This window comes from Populus trichocarpa, chromosome 10, assembly GCF_000002775.5.
Source record: "Populus trichocarpa isolate Nisqually-1 chromosome 10, P.trichocarpa_v4.1, whole genome shotgun sequence".
In the NCBI taxonomy this organism is placed as follows: domain Eukaryota; kingdom Viridiplantae; phylum Streptophyta; class Magnoliopsida; order Malpighiales; family Salicaceae; genus Populus; species Populus trichocarpa.
The window spans coordinates 8,994,014-9,012,986 of NC_037294.2; the positions used below are offsets into that span (position 1 = coordinate 8,994,014).

The window sequence follows — 18,973 nt, forward strand, 5'->3', positions numbered from 1 at the left end:
ATGCGAGGTTAGCATAGAACAAAAAAAATTACCTTGGAGCCACTTTTGCCAATCACAAAATCATTTTCCCCATTAACCAAAACTGACTCAAGCGTCTGCGATTCCAGTTTTGCCTTTTCAATTGCAGCTAGCTCGTCAAGCTTTTCCGGTGTAAATGGGTAGGCTTCGATACCATGTTCTTCGATTAGTTCAGCTACATTTGGGTTCAAAGTCTTCCCATCTTGGCCAATTATAACAAGATTAGGAATGGTTCTAAGTTCAAAATACCGCACTAGCTTCTCGCAGCTCTTGTCCTTCAATGGCAATGCCAACCAAGGCATTGTCTCAAAACTCTCTTTGAAGTCTTCTTCTTCGTCGTCTAGAGATAGTAGGACTACTTCAAAGTTCTCTCCTTTTTCCTTGAGCGTCTTATACAATTCCACTAGTTTAGGAGTGAATTCACCGCACATCCTATGAGCATGGACTGAAAAATACAAGCCAACCAATTTTCCTTCAAGGTCCGACACAGGGATCTGCCATTACAGATAGCAAAAATGTGAATTATGGCATCATCAATTCAATTTCAAAACTAGCTAATTGAATGAACCATCTACCTTTTTTCCATCATTTGAAATCACATAATCACGTGAGCTTGAAACCAAGATAGAGCTTATGGTTTGATTCTTCTTAGCATTCTCTTCTTGCTCTTTAAGGAAATTCAGTCTATCAAGGTTGAACGGATACCCATCCACGCCATGTTCCTTGACAGTGCTGACTCCATTATCGCAGGAAACCTTACCATTAGTATCAAAAATGACAAGTCTAGGGATCCCTCTTACTTTGAACACTTCCTTAAGACGTTGGCGGGTCTCGGTTTCAGAGAAGGGAATAGCAAGCCATGGCATTTCGGAGAAGTACGTGTTGAAGGATTCATCGTCTCCATCAGAAGAAATGAAGACCACCTCAAAGTCCCCTTTGGATGATAGGTGTTCATAGACTTCTACCAACAATGGAGTGAAATTACGGCATGGGCCGCACCACGAACCAGAGAAATAGAATCCCACAATCTTCCCAACCAAATCGCTGACCTTGACCTAAAAATTAATGTCGAACATTATCAGAAAAAAACATCAGCCCTTGACGAATCAAAATCTTATTCATGGTTTCTTTCTCTTGCCAGTGAGAGAAGCAACAAAAAAAAGAGCCTTTTCTTAATCATAAAAGCTTCACAAATTGGTCATAAATTTGTTCTTCAGCAAGGCTTGCAGTCTAATTTAAACATGATATTCATCTTAATTACTAGAAAAACCTACAAGTTCATATAAAAAAAGACGTCAACTTATAATAAGACAAGAAGAAGTAGAATTGAATAAGATCAGATCGAGGAACTCATATGCTAAAAGCAGTACCTGATCACCATTGTTGCGGATGAGAAAGTCCCTCTCTTCTGAAGAAAGAAGCGTTGAAAGGTCGAGGGAAACGTCTTCGGTGGCCATAGTTAGCTATGTGATGAACTACTCAAAAGGCTAGAACAATTGCCAATCCCAGTTGCTATGTAATGGAACTTCCAGGCTAAGGCTCCTTTAAATTACCTACACGCCCGGCCTAGGAAATTATTGTTCTAATAATTCAACGACGACTTCAAGACTTGGCTGGCGTCGGGTGATGACGAAGACATTATGACGTAGGTCTGCTGAAGTTGTTGGTATTAGCATTATCACGGGCTTTTACAACTCTCCTCTTGCTTTTTTTTTTTTTTTAATCTCTTTTTTTTTGTTTTTGTTTGTATTCTAGTTTTATCCATGGTTTGATAAAAATTTTTGTGAGTTTGTTATTAAATGTATTTTGTGTTTTATCTTTTTAATAAAATCTTTATATTTCTTGATACAAAAAAATCCTTAATTGGTTTTTTTAATTAAAAAATTATTCTCTTTTGTTTTTGATGCATTTGAAAATGAATTTTTCTATCAATTTTTTTTTCTAATATAAATCAATAATCATATGTAAAGCATAGTTGAAATGAACGAACGAACAAACAAACTATATACATGACATCTTACATAGGAAGCTTAGGAAAGGGTGAAGGCCAAGAATAATGTAAAATAAAACCTATGACTCCACTACCAATAATGTAAAAATAATTATTGAGAAAAATAAATCATAAAAATATACTTCCAGCTCCAGTCATCCAAAGCTTCTTAAGTCTCAGAAAAAAAAAACATTTAACACAAACCTCAATAAAATTCATATGCTAATTAAATTCAGATTTTTGTAACGTAGTCTATTTTCTATCAAATGTGACTTGATAATAATCACATGCAATTTAATAGACAGGCTAAAATCCAAACTTGATATAGTTCTTGGGTTATAATAGAGTTTTTCAATAATAAAACTCTTAACTTCTTTTTTTTAAAAAAATAATGATATTGCATATATTTAATAATTATAAATAAAATTATATTGTGTATTTGAGCCATGTCAGGACTCTATTTCAATAAAGAGACCCTATATTTTCAGGGGAGAAAAAAAGAGTTTTTAAATGCAATACTTTGTCATAAGTCGTGACTTTTCCACACTCAAAAGGGCACCATACATATATGTCATTATACTTTATCTCCAAACGTAATTAAATTAGTCAATTAATTGTAAGTGAGGGAAGTTAATGAATTTCCACTCTAATTAAAATGTTCAAATTCATTATTCGCTTTCAACTTTATCCTGATTAAATCAGGTTAAGTAGATGACTTTCTTCATTCGCGGGTATCCACCAGATATCCTAATCTATTTTTTAATTAATTTTATAAAAATCAAACCCAAATTTAAAAAAAAAAATCCTTTATTTATGAATCGTAAAACTATGAAATTAAATTAAATATAAAACCAAGAGATCTGGTTAGTTTAGTGTTGTTGCAATGTGGACAAAAACTCAAAATATCACGGATTGAAATAGTGTTCTAGTTTTTTTTTAAAAAAATTTTCATTATAGTCACCAAACACTTTTTAAAATTTATTTTATCTTTGACATTTCATTATAATAATCAATTACACCCAGTCTTTCACTGTATATGGGAACGAAAATCAGCATTTTTTTTTTGTACAACTTTCTTTTCATAACGTAAAGTAAACCCATCTCTTCAATCCGATCAAGTTGACGACAAAATGCAAAAGAACAAAACATAGCATTAGCATCCAAGTTGATTTGTTTGGAATTACAAGTAGATGTGAGAATGTGGGGTCATTTCTTGATTGGGATATTTCAGGGAAAAGGAAAATAATTAGAAAAAAACAGTGGTGTGCTAAGATGAAGATGGAGGCTAGGAGCACTTACCGGTGCGAAGGAGAGACACGAAGGCCTAAAATGTAAGCAACTTTGGTGTAAACAGGGACGGGTTTGGAAAGGTCATTATTATTGATGACATTGTAGGAGTAGTTGTTTTTCACAGTTCTTGAAAGCTTTTTGCCACGTGTAACGGTTTTGATGCAACCTCTTATCATCCCCACTATCTCTTCACCTATCCCCAATGCTGTTTTTTTTTTTTTGAAAAATTAAATGTCATTATATTAGAGTGATGTTCAAAATAGAATCTTATTTTATTGCATAAAAAAATTTAAGACTTTAAGACGGGGGTTGACAGTTAGCAATATCAAAGAACCATCTTAACCCAATAGCTTAAGCTTTCAAGTGACGTCCCAAGATATGATTTATAGTATTCTCTAACACACCCCCTCAAGTAAAAGCTCTTTGGGCTTGAAACTTGCACAGACCCACATTACCTTGTGCTTAATTTTTATCAAATAAATAGGGATGGTGAGATTCGAACTCGTGACCGCTTGATTATCAAGGCTCTGATACCATGTCAATGAACCATCTCAACCCAATAGCTTAAGCTTTCATGTGAGGTCCCAGAATATGATTTATATTATTCTCTAACGAGTAAGAATTTAAGGTTTTTTATTTGATAAATGTTCATTTAACATCATTTTACTTTGAAAAATTTATGTTTTGATACAAAACTCTATTTTAATCACATTTCAGATTATAAGTTTTAGAAAAAAGAAAAAAATTCATTAAAAATAGCGAAAGAGAGAGAAACACATACACTGACAAGGTTTTGTTTGTGAAAATAGCTTAAATGTGTGTCAATATGTTATTCTTGACAAGAAGAGTGCTACTATAATGTTTTTAAGCTTTATATTGTCAAAAAAGATAAATCGAGGTTGAAAGAGTTATTTTTAAGTTAAACTTTGTGTTTTAAAATTATTTTAGAGTTTCTTTTTAGTTGATGGATTAGTTTAGAGGCAATTTAAAAGTATTTATAAGATGTTTTTAGATAAAAACATATTAAAAAATAGAATTTTAAATAAAAAACTCCAACCCAATTCTTTAACCACTTCTCTATTATATAAAAAAAAAATAAAGCAAATGATGCGACAAAAAAATAAATCAAGCAAATGATTGTCATTTGTTTTATAAAAAAAATAAAATAAAGGACAAATACTATGTCATCCATCAAAGAAAAAATAAAATGGCTCTCATCTTTTGGATAAGCATGCCGAGTCACTTGGCCCCACAAACATGGCTTGTTTTTAGCTTCTCTTTTTTTTTTTTTATGAATCTTTATCCTTGAGTTTTAATTTTATTTCATTAAAATTAATTATTTAAAAACACATAAGGATATTATTTTAGTAAATACTTAAATTATTAAGAATATATACGAAATATTATTTTATTAGATATCATTTAATTTTTATTTTATTTTAAAATAAAATTATAATGTTTTTTTTATAATATTAGTAAGAGATTTTTTTGGACTGATATTTCTTATCTTCGCATATTCGCTGTCAAAGACTATAATAATAGATTCCATGGAAAACATTAAGGGTGTGATTCAACTACTAAATGATAATCGACTAAAAGAGTGTTTGGAGTCCACCCGTATTTTTAAAATATTTTAATTTTTTTAATAAAAATTAATATTTTTTTATATTTTGGATTGTTTTAATGCATTAATTTTAAAAATAATTTTTAAAAAATAAAAAAATATTATTTTGATACATTTCAGAATGAAAAACACTTTGAAAAGCAATCATAACCACGCTCCCAAACAAGACATGTTTAAAAATGTGATAGAAGTTGAGTTTTAAAATATTTTTTACTCAGAAATATATTAAAATATATATTTTTTAATTTTAAAAAATTTATTTTTGATATCAATATAATAAAACAATTCAACAATACTAAAAAAAAAAATTAAATTTTAAACAAATAATATTTTGCTTCATTGAGCTATAAACAAAATAATCAAATTTTTAATCTATTTGTCACATCATGAAACATGATGATCATTAATTAGCAAACACCACCATGTAGGAATCACATGTGACACTTTAAATTCATCATACCAAATTGATCAAATTATAACGTAATCCCTATATTTTTAAGAAATTAATAGCTCACTCCCTTTATTTAAAAGAAGCCATATTTTACCTCCCATGTTATCATTTCCATTTACTATAACTTAGTTCTTCCTTTAGTTTTACATTATAAAAGTGCTAAACCATTACTTTAGGTATTAGTACAAAAAAAGTATATATTAACGGATTGACGGTCAAACCTTCTCAATTGAGTAACTTTTTTTATTTTTTTTTATTAACATGGGTATTCGGGACAGTTTACGCGCATCTTGACTAATCCCATAAACTCTGAAGTTAATAATCATGTAAGCCTCCAGTAACTATTATATTAGCAACCACAAGATTTGAACCTGAGACCACAGGGAGAGTAAACCCCTTGGTCACCTACTAGATGATTAACTTTTTTTTTTAAAAAAAAACAGAAGGACTAACATATTGGTTTATTGAGAATACGAGGATTCAATTATAATTTACTTCAGGAAACAAATATGATGCTATTGACATCCCCACAAGTGAACTGGCACAATTATTGTTTATATAAAATTTCAAAATGATTTATTCTTAATTTTAACATTTTATTTTTAAAATTTTATTGTAATGAAGTGACAGAGTATGCTAAGAGTATACCAAAATAAAACACTGTTGTTTTAATATAAAAATTAATTTACAGGTTGACTGGATAGCCTTATAACCTAGATGTTTTTCGAAGTTAGTTTTGAATGAATGGAGTGTTATTAGTTAGTTCAGCGTGATAATTGGACTGAAAATCTTTCGTTCTAAATTATCAACCATTCAGAATTGTTTTGTGCGTGAGGATGCCAAATTACCAAAACTAAACCCTATTTATAATCCATCACCTATCAATAGTGATGTAAGAGTTCCAGCTTGTTTTCTGCAGCTGTGCCAAAACCTGGAGGGTCTATACTAGCCCAGCAGTCCTTCCCCCGTCGTAAGGTAAGAGCCCAGCACCAGCAGTGTCCTTCCTCCGTCGTAGAGGGGTCCATACACGAGATGGCCAGAGATAGTAAGTGATTTCGAAATATTACATTTCAGATTAAGGTTGTCAATTCCGTTCCGTTTCGCCCGGAATGACCGAAACATTCTATACCAATTCAAAAAACGAAACAAAACGGAACAAATTTCATCTCATTTTAAATCTCGGTCCGTTCCGGATTTTTCGGCTAAATTCCACCCGGAACGTTCCTGTTTCATTCCACATGTTCCGTTCCGCTCTTGAAAAGTCATTGAATCAAATTGAACCTTGTTCAATTTAATTAATTAAACCACCCAATTATAAAAAGTTTTTTTTCATTATAATTTTCAATAACAATGATATTAATAATAATATTGAAAATTATTATTACTATTTTCATTAACAATGATATTAATTTTTTAAAATTAGATTTATCACTAATATATATGGTTTATATTCATGTTGTTTTTTTCATGTTTATACTTTGTAGGAATTTGAGCAAAATAAAGGATGCTTTAGATTTCATTAGCCTTGATAATATTAACCTAGCTTTATATTTAAAATATTTGTGTTAAAACATTTTATTTTCATAATATTTTGATATTTTGTTTAAGTTGAATTACTTTAAGTTAAAGATCTATTTAATCTTGACTATTTAGAAATATTTTAAATTTTAAAATTATATTTGTTTGGCATTGTGTTTGTATTGCATAATTTATAATTAATTTATCTTGAATTTGAATTATGTTTGTTGAATATATATATATATATATATATATGAACAGTACAACCCCGAAACGGCACGCCGAAACACTCCGAAACTGAAACATTCCATTCCAATTGAAAAACGAAACATCTATCAAAACAGAATTGACAACCTTGTTTCAGACTGCAACAAATGATAAGGTTTTGTGGCTGTCATGGCGAAGGCAAATTAAAGCACATGAGATTCAGTGGTGAGAAGCTATGGAAAGTGGCAAAAAGAAACTGCGAGAACATGAAACACGCATTTGAACATGAAAAAGTAAATAAGCTGAACATAATTAATGGGCCATAGAAGCGAAGGTTTTTTCAATGGCTTCAAACTTTTTGGCAGCGTGCTTGATTGTTGTCGCCGAATTTCTTGGCAGTGTGCTTGCTTGAATTGCGGATGTATCACATGGATGATATTTTCGTTCTTTCGAGGCATCAAATAATATGGTGTCACGAGAATTAAGCAAATAGAAAAGCATTAAATTTACGGAAATCTTTTCCTGTGGTCTTGGTGTAGTTGTTGGCTTTGCTAACTTCTACAATCAAATAATATGAATGAAGCTGGTTCTTCATCCAGCCAAATAGAAACAAAGAGAGCGGCACAATGGCATCATGCATAGCATTTTCCTTTAGGAATGACAAAAACCTCATATCAAGTGATTGAGCTATGAGAACAACCATCAACCATGGATTCCCAAGTTTCAAATGGGTCACAGGATTCACAAAAACACACAGAGCTGTTTATTTATTTTTCGTATCCAAATACAGGACATGAAAACCCTTCAGCTTCACACTTCTTAGATACATAACGATAACAGGAGAGACATCCCCACTATATTCACACACATGCAACAAACATCTTCCATTGCATACTTACTACAGCAGAAAGCCCATAAAACCCGACACATACAAGCAGCGCTTGCCTGCTTAAGCTCTGCGGCACACATCTCCATCGCAGACCCTTCCTTCCTTTCCCTTTTCACTTCCAGTATCTTCATCTTCCTTCAAAGCACACTTAGGGTGAAGATCAAAGTCACATTGTTTGCAAAAGAAAGACCACCTATATCCCGTTTCCCCACAGCCATCGCAACCGTATGCACTGCGTTTAGTACGTATCAGCTCATGCTCAGTATGTAGTTCGTGTTTCACTTTCTCTGGCCACCCCTTCGCCTTTTCCTCAAGCTCCTCCTCCAATTGCTTTAGATGTTCCTCGGTAAATGGAAAAGCATCTGCCCCGTAAGCTGTCAAGTGCATCCGAGCTTCCTTGGTAACGGTCCGGCCACTTGGGCCAATCGCTAAAGCTGCAGGAATGCCTTGAATTTTGAATTTCCGACTCAGGATTTGTTTCCTTCCATCACCAAATGGAAGGGCTAACCAAGGCATTTCTGAATAGAACTCGTCAAAGGTGGATTGATCTCTGTCGCTTGAGATGAAGATCACCTCAAATGCGTTGTCTTTTCTTTTAATTGTGTGGTATGCTTCAATTAGCTTGGGTAAAAAGGCACGACATGGAGGGCACCAATGAGCTGAGAAGTAAAGAAGAATGTTCTTTCCAACTAGATCGGACACTGGGACCTAATCAAGAGCAAACCATTTGAATGATATAAAAAACCTTTGCTAATGAATTCAATTCGTGATCATAAGAAAGTTATTGAAAGTAATGCAATAACATGCGAGGTTAGCATAGAACAAAAAACATTACCTTGGAGCCACTTTTGTCAATCAAAAAATCATTTTCCCCATTAACCAAAACTGACTCAAGCGTCTGCGATTCCAGTTTTGCCTTTTCAATTGCAGCTAGCTCGTCAAGCTTTTCCGGTGTAAATGGGTAGGCTTCAATACCATGTTCTTCGATTAGTTCAGCTACATTTGGGTTCAAAGTCTTCCCATCTTGGCCAATTATGACAAGATTAGGAATGGTTCTAAGTTCAAAATACCGCACTAGCTTCTCGCAGCTCTTGTCCTTAAAAGGCAATGCCAACCAAGGCATTGTCTCAAAACTCTCTTTGAAGTCTTCTTCTTCGTCGTCTAGAGATAGTAGGACTACTTCAAAGTTCTCTCTTTTTTCCTTGAGCGTCTTATACAGTTCCACTAGTTTAGGAGTGAATTCACGGCACATCCTATGAGCATGGGCTGAAAAATACAAGCCAACCAATTTTCCTTCAAGGTCCGACACAGGGATCTGCCATTACAGATAGCAAAAATGTGAATTATGGCATCATCAATTCAATTTCAAAACTAGCTAATTGAATGAACCATCTACCTTTTTTCCATCATTTGAAATCACATAATCACGTGAGCTTGAAACCAAGATAGAGCTTATGGTTTGATTCTTCTTAGCATTCTCTTCTTGCTCTTTAAGGAAATTCAGTCTATCAAGGTTGAACGGATACCCATCCACGCCATGTTCCTTGACATGTCTGACTCCATTATCGCAGGAAACCTTACCATTAGTATCAAAAATAACAAGTTTAGGGATCCCTCTTACTTTGAACACTTCCTTAAGACGTTGGCGGGTCTCCGTATCAGGGAAGGGAATAGCAAGCCAAGGCATTTCGGAGAAGTATGTGTTGAAGGATTCATCGTCTCCGTCAGAAGAAACGAAGACGACCTCAAAGTCCCCTTTGGATGATAGTTGTTCATAGACTTCTACCAACAATGGAGTGAAATTACGGCATGGGCCGCACCACGAACCAGAGAAATAGAATCCCACAATCTTCCCAACCAAATTGCTGAACTTAACCTAAAAATTAGTGTCGAGCATAATCAGAAAAAAAAAAAAAACATTAGCCCATAAATTAAGAGGGTAAACAAAAACTGAGGCTTTTCTTAATCATAAAAGCTCTAGAAATTGGTCATAAACTTGTTCTTCAGCAAGGGTCGCACTCTAATTTAAACATGATATCCATCTTAATTACGAGAAAAAGTTTAATAAGACAAGTAGAAGTAGATCGCATAAGACCAGAGAAATCCATAAGCTAAAAGCAGTACCTGGTCACCATTGTTGCGGATGAGAAAGTCCCTCTCTTCCGACGAAAGAAGGGATGAAAGGTCGTGCGAAACGTCTTCGTTGGCCATTGTTAAGTGATGAACTACTCAAAATGCTATAACAATTGCCGATTCCAAACGCTATTTATTGGGACAAACTGGGATGGTTCCTTTTAAGTTACTTGCACAGCACGCCTAGGGAATTATCATACGTCAACGATGACATGTAAATTTGGATGGTGATGCCAAATTAAAACATCATTCTCCTTATCTAAATACCATAGTTATTAAACCCGGCCCGGGGGTTGACCCGGCCAAGGGACCGGGTCCCGGGTTTCATGGGTCAACCCGGGTCAACCCGGATTAACCCGGAAAAATTAAAAAAAATTAAAGTTTTAATATTTCATATGAAAAAATCTATGTAAATATAGATTATACATATTATGAAGTTTAAAATAATATTTTAAAAAGTTTTTTATCCCACATTGAAAAAACATAACTTTTTTCTTAGAAACATAGAGTATATATACTAATGAGTTTCAAATCCCACATTGAAAAGATAATATATTATCCTTTTAAGTTGAAGTATTTAAACCAAAAGGTTTTTTATCCCACATTGAAAAAACATGATTTTTTTCTTGGGAACATAGAGTATATATATTAATGGGTTTCAAATCCCACATTGAAAAAACATGGTTTTTTTTTCATGGGAACATAGTGTATATATATGAAAGGGTTTCAAATCCCACATTGAAAAGATATCATGTTATCCTTTTAAGTTGAAGTATTTAAACCAAAAAGTTTTTTATCCCACATTGAAAAAACATGGTTTTTTTCATGGGAACATAGTGTATATATATGAAAGGGTTTCAAATCCCACATTGAAAAGATACCATGTTATCCTTTTAAGTTGAAGTATTTAAACCAAAAGGTTTTTTATCCCACATTGAAAAAACATGATTTTTTTCATGGGAACATAGTGTATATATATGAAAGGGTTTCAAATCCCACATTGGAAAGATACTATGTTATTTTTTTAAGTTGAAGTATTTAAACCAAAAGGTTTTTTATCCCACATTGAAAAAACATGGTTTTTTTCATGGGAACATAGTGTATATATATGAAAGGGTTTCAAATCCCACATTGGAAAGATACTATGTTATCCTTTTAAGTTGAAGTATTTAAACCAAAAGGTTTTTTATCCCACATTGAAAAAACATGATTTTTTTCATGGGAACATAGTGTATATATATGAAAGGGCTTCAAATCTCACATTGAAAAGATACTATGTTATCCTTTTAAGTTGAAATATTTAAACCAAAAGATTTTTATCCCACATTGAAAAAACATGGTTTTTTTCATGGAAACATAGAGTATATATACTAATGGGTTTCAAATCCCACATTTGAAAAAAAAAAAAAAAAAAAAAAACCCGGGTCTCGTCCGGGTCACCCGGGTTCCGGGTTGACCCGCCGGGTCGCCCGGGTTTGGCCGGGCTGTTGCCACAGCCGGTCTTTTATTAAACCCGGCCCGGTCCAGCCACCGGGTCGACCGGGTCCCGGGTCGACCCGCCGGGCCGGGCCGGGTTTAATAACTATGCTAAATACCAGTAGGTTCGAGAAACTGGTATTAAACATGCTTTCCCACGTGCTTTTACACACCTCCTTTTGCTTTTTTGTTTAAAAAAGAAAAAGAAAAAGAAAAAAACATATTTTTTTTTTTTTAATTTCTCTCTCTTTTGTTTTATCCTTATTTCTTTTCCTTTAAAGATTCATACAGTCACCCAGTCACTCTTCACTTTTTACCTTATTAGTTTATACAGCTGGGTCAGGCAAGGATTTAGTCTAGCAGCCATAACATTGGGTCTCATATAGTTGCTTGTCTAAGCATCTTGGATCATCAGGCATGGATTAGGTGTAACAGGCAAGCCAGTTCCAATTCATGGGTATGGTATAATTACCCTCATAATTATCACATTGAGCTTGCCTCTGCAGGTCAACCAAAGATCCGGGTAATCTAGGACCTTAGTTAGGTATATTTAATTTAAAATTCAGGTCTGTAATTGGCCTAAATAAAACCGGTCATCTTGTTAGGTTAACTCGGAATTTGATTGACCCAGTAAAACTCAATAGATACCTGTTTTTTTAAAATATATTTTTTCTCTTAACTAGAGATCCTTTTCTTTCATATTTTTTAGTTGGTTATAACTTATTTCAAAGTTCACTATATAAATACTAGAAGAATGTTTTTATTTTTTTAATGTGAGATTTGAAGCACTGTAGTATATATACTCTATGTTTACAAGAAAAAAGTTATGTTTTTTCAATGTGGGATAAAAAACCTTTTTGATTTAAATACTTCAACTTAAAATAATATGATAATATCTTTTAAATGTGAGATAAAAAATCTTTTAAAATAATCTTTTAAATTTAATTATTTACAACATGTATAGCCTATATCCACACAGATTGTTTCTTAATTTTTTTCATATGAAATATTAAAACCTCATATATTTTTTTAAAATTTTTCCAAGTTGACCCAGGTCAACCCGTGAAATCCGGGTCTCGGCTCCTGGGCCGGGTTTGATAACTATGGGTGCAATAAAAATATAACTTTAAAGAATGCAATTAAAAAAAATAAAGTGACGTGACCGGTTAAAAAAATAAAAACTAAAAAAATGTACAGAACCTCATTTTTATTTTTATTTTTGCTCAGGGAGCCTCTTTTAAATAATATTGATTTTTTTTGTTATGTGTTTAATTTTCGGAGTGGTTTTTTTGGTTCATCTATGGTTTTGTTTTTATTTTTTATATAGATAAAATATGTTTTTGAAAATAAAAAATGTTTAAATTTAGATGATATTTTTAATGTGTGTAGTTTTACATGTTATTCTTTTTTTTTATTCAATCAATTTAATGTATTATTTTTCACGATTCAATATATTAATCTACATTTATCTCTCGATTTTTTAAGTTTTGTTTTTAGATGTCATAAATAATTTTTTATTGATTTATTAGTGCACATAATTCTTAGTTTATTTGATTACTTATGTGCATCAACATTTTGATTTGTTATAGTTTTTGAACTATCAAAATACATTGAAAAAACCTGTATAAATATTTTTTTATAAAAATAAAAATATTTAACTTACAGCGAAGCGCGGGACACGTAGCTAATAAATTCTATTAAATGAGTTAGCAAGGTAGAAAACAAACTTGTAATAGATTTGTGCACATTGTCATTTCACCATAAGTTACATTAGCTCTCAAAACTTTTACGTAGAAACTTATAATACTAGAACTAACCAAACATACTACCAGAAATGTACTAATCTTGCAACAAAATAAGAATCAACACATCAAATTTCCTTAGTGCCTTTGAAACATAAAATGTAAATTATTAGGGCACAATTAATAATAACTTATAGGTAATAATTAATCTTCATCAAATATGCTAAATAACATAAATCAACTTTGTCAAACATAATTATTGTGAACATTGATATTTTTTTTAGCCCTGTTTGTTTCATGAAAAATGGTTTTTTAGAAATTATTTTCCAAACTTTTCTGTGTTTATTTGTCATTAGAAAAATTAATCAACAAAAAAAACTTTCCAATCAAAGAAAAATTTAACTTTGTTTCTAGAAAAGTGTTTTTCTTTTATTTTGGGTGGAAAACACTTTCTAGAAGTTGTGAAAAATTTAGAAATGTCTTGTTATTTGCTGATTATATCAAATTTGATCCTCAAACTTTTAATTGTTATATATTTTGTTTTGATTTTTTTCTTTCAATTTCATCATTTAGAATTTGATTTAATTTGATTTTTATATCAATTTTGGTCTTTATTTTTATTATTGTTATTTGCTTTTCTCTTGTCATTTTCTTAATTGAAATTTTTTTATCTATCAAATCTAGTCCTTATTTTTTTTATTGTTATTTATTTTATTTGAAATAATTTATAAAATTATATATTTTTTTAATTTCATCATCTTTCAATGTTTTTATTTGTTAGATTTGATCTCTATTATTTTGATTGTTATTTATTTTATTTGAGATAATTTATGAAATTAGATTTTTTTAATTTTATTATCATTTAAATTTTTAATTTGTAATATTTGTTCCTTATTATTTTAATAAACTTAAAAAAAAATAATTTATTTTCCAGCTCATTTTGCATGATATAGTTAAATACTAGAAAATGTTTTTAAATTTTTTTGTTTTATGATACTATCAAAAATCAAAAAAATAATTTACTTTTTAAAAATTTAATTTTCAAGAAAATTACCTTTTTTAAAAAAATATATGTTTTTAGCAAAGAAAGGGGTTAATGTTAAATTTTTTTATATATGACATGGGGGCAGAGTGCAAGCCAGCTAGCCGGATAGTCTTTGGTGGATGTTCTTTATACGATTTTTTTTAGATGGAAATCTGAGCTTTATTGACCATGTATGTCTTGCCAAGTGGCTTCTTTTCTTTCCTTAACTGTCATGTCTCATTTGATAATTGGGAATTCCTGTCAGGGCTTCTTTATTTTATTGTTATATTAGTTTGGTTTTGTGTTTTTTTAATCAAGTTGGTGGGTCCAGAAATTATGATGTCGTCAAGGTTCTTTCCTCGACTTGTCTCTAATTCTTGAATATATTAACAAAACTTTTAAAATACGTAAAAATTAAATATACTATAAATCAACAAACAATTTATTTGGATTTATTTTTTTATATATATAGACACACACACTGTAAATCAAGACATAATTAACTATGAACTTGCATAGTTATTTTACTATATATTAAAACATTTGGAAAAAACACTGGAGATTTACTATGAACACAAACACATTGTTCTATGAAAGACACTATGTCATAGAGTATTTGCACTGTGGACGACACTGTAGCACCCTGGGAGCGTTCCTTTCCTTTGTTTTTAGTCAAGAATTGCGGCTGGGGGTGTGACATTCTTTGCCGAAAGCCGTTGGGTCTGCCTTTGGTAGCTGGACCTAACGCTGTTGGGTCTGGTTGACAAGTCAGACCCAAAACACTTCCAAAACATGTCAATAGCGTTGGGTCCTGCATCCCAGCCAGACCCAACAGAGTATTTGACTGTGGACACAGAGTGTTTGACTGTGGATGACACTGTCTGTAGCGCCTGTCAGAGGCGTTATCTTTTCTGTTTGTAAGTCAGAAAGGGTTGTTGGGTCGTTGCAGCAGGACCCAATAGCTTTGGGTCCTGCTGGAACCATTAGAGTTTGGTCTTGCCCTAGTAGGACCCAAGACTGTAATTTTTTTTCCTTTTTCATACGGGTATGGCTGCGTAACCAGACCCAACAGCCATACCCCAATTAAATTTCTTGGCCGTTACCTTCTCTAATTTAAATTTATTTTTTAAAATAAATTGATTGTACTGTGGACACCACTATAGCACCTTCCCAGATCGATCCCAGCTTTATCATCTACACACGCACGCACATGCACTTTTTTCCTTTGTCGACAAGGAATTAAAGTTGATCAATGCAAGAAAGTAGTAAGATCACTGACATCGGCATACGAAGATTGTAAAAAAAATTGATTTCCTTTGGTGGATGGATTGGGAATCCATGTTATCACATATGTGAGAATTCAATCCCGCATGCCTCTGTACATTGTAAATATATATCTTTTTCACTACAGTATAACACCACCATTGAATATTAATGGAAGACCATTGATCAATAAGGACGACTGGCTTCCAAACCCAGTAGCCATACCTAATTAAATTTCTTTGTCGTTGCCTTCTCTGACTTAAATTTATTTCTTAAAATAAATTGATGATATTTTTTTTTATATTGTATCAAAGTTGTGTGATGATAATTTTTTTTTCCATTTCAAGTTGGGTTGAATTTCCTAATTAAATCATGTTTGATTTTGCGTTTCAGAAATTCTTTGAAATTTTTTTGACAATTTTTAAGTTTTTTTCTTTGCTTCAAATTAATATTTTTGTTATGTTTTTGTATTTTTTTAAAAAAATATATGTTGAGATTTTGTCTGGCTGGGATGTTAGACCAAGAAATTTTTTAATTTTTCAATTTTTTTCTTTACTTCAAAATAATATTTTCTTCATGTTTTTGTATTATTTTTTAAATAATTTTTTTTAAAAAATATATATTGATATTGTGTCTGGTTGAGAGGTGAGAACCAAGAAATTTAAATTTTTTTAATTTTTTCTTTATTTTAAATTAATATTCTTTTGATATTTTTGTATTATTTTTCAAAAAATTATACTGAAATTGGGTCTGGCCGCGTAGCCAGATCCATGGCTGCGTTGGCCCCTGCCTTCCAGCATGACCCAACAGCGTTGCCCACTACTCATAATAGGACTCAACGCTTAATTGGACCCTGCTGCCTCCATGCCCAACAACTTTTGCAACTAGGACCCAACAACGGTGGGCTCGGTCTCCGAGCAGGACCCAATATGCGTTGCCAGCCTGGGCGATTGGGTCCTTTCCGCTGAAGGCACTTGACTGTGTAGCAAGCATCGAAAACACAAGCTCAGTAGCAATTCATTTTTGCAACTAGACAGGCTATAAACAAGCCTATAAGCCCTTTTTTCTCTTAAAGAGAGAGATTCATACTTATCAATATTACAAGGGAAAGAAAAGATCCGAAACCGAAAAGGGATTATCTTGATTTGATTGCTTTCTAAATAGGATGTGCATTTCTCCTAGAACCAGTTGGCTTACAGGCTTACAGGGAACCAAAAATGCTTGGAAGTGACAATTAGATTTCTCTTATTTAAATTTATTTTTCAAAATAAATTGATGAGACTTTTATTATATTGATTAAAAGTTGGGTGATGATTTTTTTTTTCATTTCAAGTTGGGTTGAATTTTCTAATTAAATCATGTTTGATTTTGCGTTTCAAAATTTTTTTGAAATTTTTTGGATAATTTTTATTTTTTTTTCTTTACTTCAAATTAATATTTTTTTTTTATGTTTTTGTATTATTTTTTATAAAAAAAATATGTTGAGATTGTCTCTGACTCGAAGCCAGACCCAAGAAATTTTAAAATTTCAATTTTTTTCTTTACTTCAAAATAATATTTTTTTTGATGTTTTTGTATTATTTTTAAAATATATTATCTAAAAACATATATTGAGATTGTGTCTGGATGAGAGGGAAGACCCAAGAAATTTAATTTTTTTTTTCTTTACTTCAAATTAATATTCTTTTGATACTTTGGTATTATGTTTTTAAATATCATTTTAAAAACAATTATGTTAAGATTAGGTCTGGTTGCGTCACCAGACCCATGGCAGCAGTGGGCCCTGCCTACAAGCAGAACCCACCGCTACTAGGTCCTTCTGTCAAGCATGACTCAATGATGTTGGGCCCTGCTGCCCAGCAGCGATGGGCCACCCTCCAGGACCTATTAGCTTTGGGTCTTGCGGCCAGCACGACCCATCAAAAAGCATTGGGTCTTGCTGGGGGCAGGACCCAATAAGCCAATACTGTAATGTGTTTTTCTTTTCTCTTATTTTTTTTCACAGGGTAAAGAGGAAATATTATTATTATATTATTATGTTATTGTTATTGTTATTGTTATTCTTATCATTAATAAATTCAAAGAAACAAAATTATTACGATTGAAGAAAAACCATAAATTTTATTTAAAGAGATTAAAAAATATAAAAACTTGAGTCAGACAAGTTTAACATTATTATTAGTATTATAAATATTATTATTTTTATTATAGGTAATACTATTAATATAATAATTAATAAATTTGAAAAAAATATCATTAATATTGAAAAATAACCATGGATTTGATTTGAATGTTAAAATTAAAAATTATTATTATTATTATTAACTTGGGTTTGGCATCCCCTTCTAAACTTGAGAAACTTGGGGCACGAAAGGGACACATGATCGAAGTTGCTTGGGAGAGGCAAGAGCGCGGATTCAAGTCCCTTAGGTCTTGCAGCCGCGCCTGACCCACCATATTTGGGTTAGGTGTTTGGAGCAAAGCTTGGGTCTGGCTGCAATGCCAGACCCAAGAGCGTTGAGTCTGGCTGAAAGGACGGACCCCAAGCTCAGGGGTCTTTCTTTTTAAATAGACCCAATGCTCTTGCGAGCTGGACCCATTAAAGTTAAAACATGCTGCCACCAGAGCCCAGCAGCAGTGGCCCTGCTGCCAGCCCCACCTGCCTAGCAAGACCCAATGTTGTTGGGTCCTTCTGTTAAGCATGACCCAATGATGTTGGGCCCAGATGGGTACCCAGCTACTGGGTCATTCTGCCGAGCATGACCCAATGATGCTGTAACTTTAATGCGTTCGGATTGCAGCCAGATCCAATGCTCTTGGGTCTAACATTAATAAGGGGCGCAAAGCTCTTGGGTCTGATGTTGCAGCCAGACCCACTTACTCTTTGATAAGTTTAATATTGTTATGAATATTAAAAATATTATTATTTGTATTAGAAATATTCTTATTTTTATTATAATTAATATAGTAATTAACAAATTTGAAAAACAAATTTAATATTGAAAAACAACTATAGATTTGATTTAAAGGGTAAACTTAAAAATTATTATTATTATTATTATTATTATTATTATTATTATCATCATTAATAAATTTTTTTAAAAAATTATTATTGTGGAAGAAAAACCATAATTGTTTTGTGAATAGATTAAAAAAAATAAAAACTTGGGTCAGACAAGTTATATATTATTATTAATATTATAAATATTTTTTTAAAAAAAACTATATTGAGATTGTGTCTGGCTGAGTAGTGAGACCCAAGAAATTTTAAAATTTTTATTTTTTTTCTTTACTTCAAATTAATATTCTTTTTATATTTTTGTATTATTTCTAAAAAAATTATACTTA

General features: G+C 32.0%; 3 protein-coding genes across 5 annotated transcripts in view; all 3 read right to left on the reverse strand.

The window, feature by feature from the left end:
• The window catches only part of LOC7477025 (probable nucleoredoxin 1), a 41,972-nt gene extending 40,401 nt beyond the window's left edge, over positions 1 to 1,571 (reverse strand). The window contains exons 1-3 of one of the 2 annotated variants that reach the window (XM_002314500.4): positions 1,389 to 1,571; positions 594 to 1,073; positions 33 to 512 (exon numbers count right to left, since the gene is read on the reverse strand). In XM_002314500.4, the coding sequence (XP_002314536.4) occupies positions 33 to 512; positions 594 to 1,073; positions 1,389 to 1,475 (1,047 nt within the window). In that variant the 5' untranslated portion in view covers positions 1,476 to 1,571. The remainder of the gene's footprint in view (positions 1 to 32; positions 513 to 593; positions 1,074 to 1,388) is intronic. The other variant, XM_052456042.1, reaches the window with a different exon arrangement.
• LOC7477023 (probable nucleoredoxin 1) overlaps positions 1 to 18,973 on the reverse strand; it is a 102,231-nt gene that overhangs the window by 45,373 nt on the left and 37,885 nt on the right. The window lies entirely within an intron of this gene.
• LOC7477024 (probable nucleoredoxin 1) lies at positions 7,839 to 10,274 on the reverse strand. The gene is made up of 4 exons (XM_002314499.4): positions 10,112 to 10,274; positions 9,384 to 9,863; positions 8,823 to 9,302; positions 7,839 to 8,695 (listed from the first exon to the last, which is right to left on the reverse strand). Exons 1-4 carry the CDS (start codon positions 10,196 to 10,198, stop codon positions 8,048 to 8,050), a joined length of 1,695 nt encoding a protein of 564 aa, XP_002314535.3. The 5' UTR covers positions 10,199 to 10,274; the 3' UTR covers positions 7,839 to 8,047.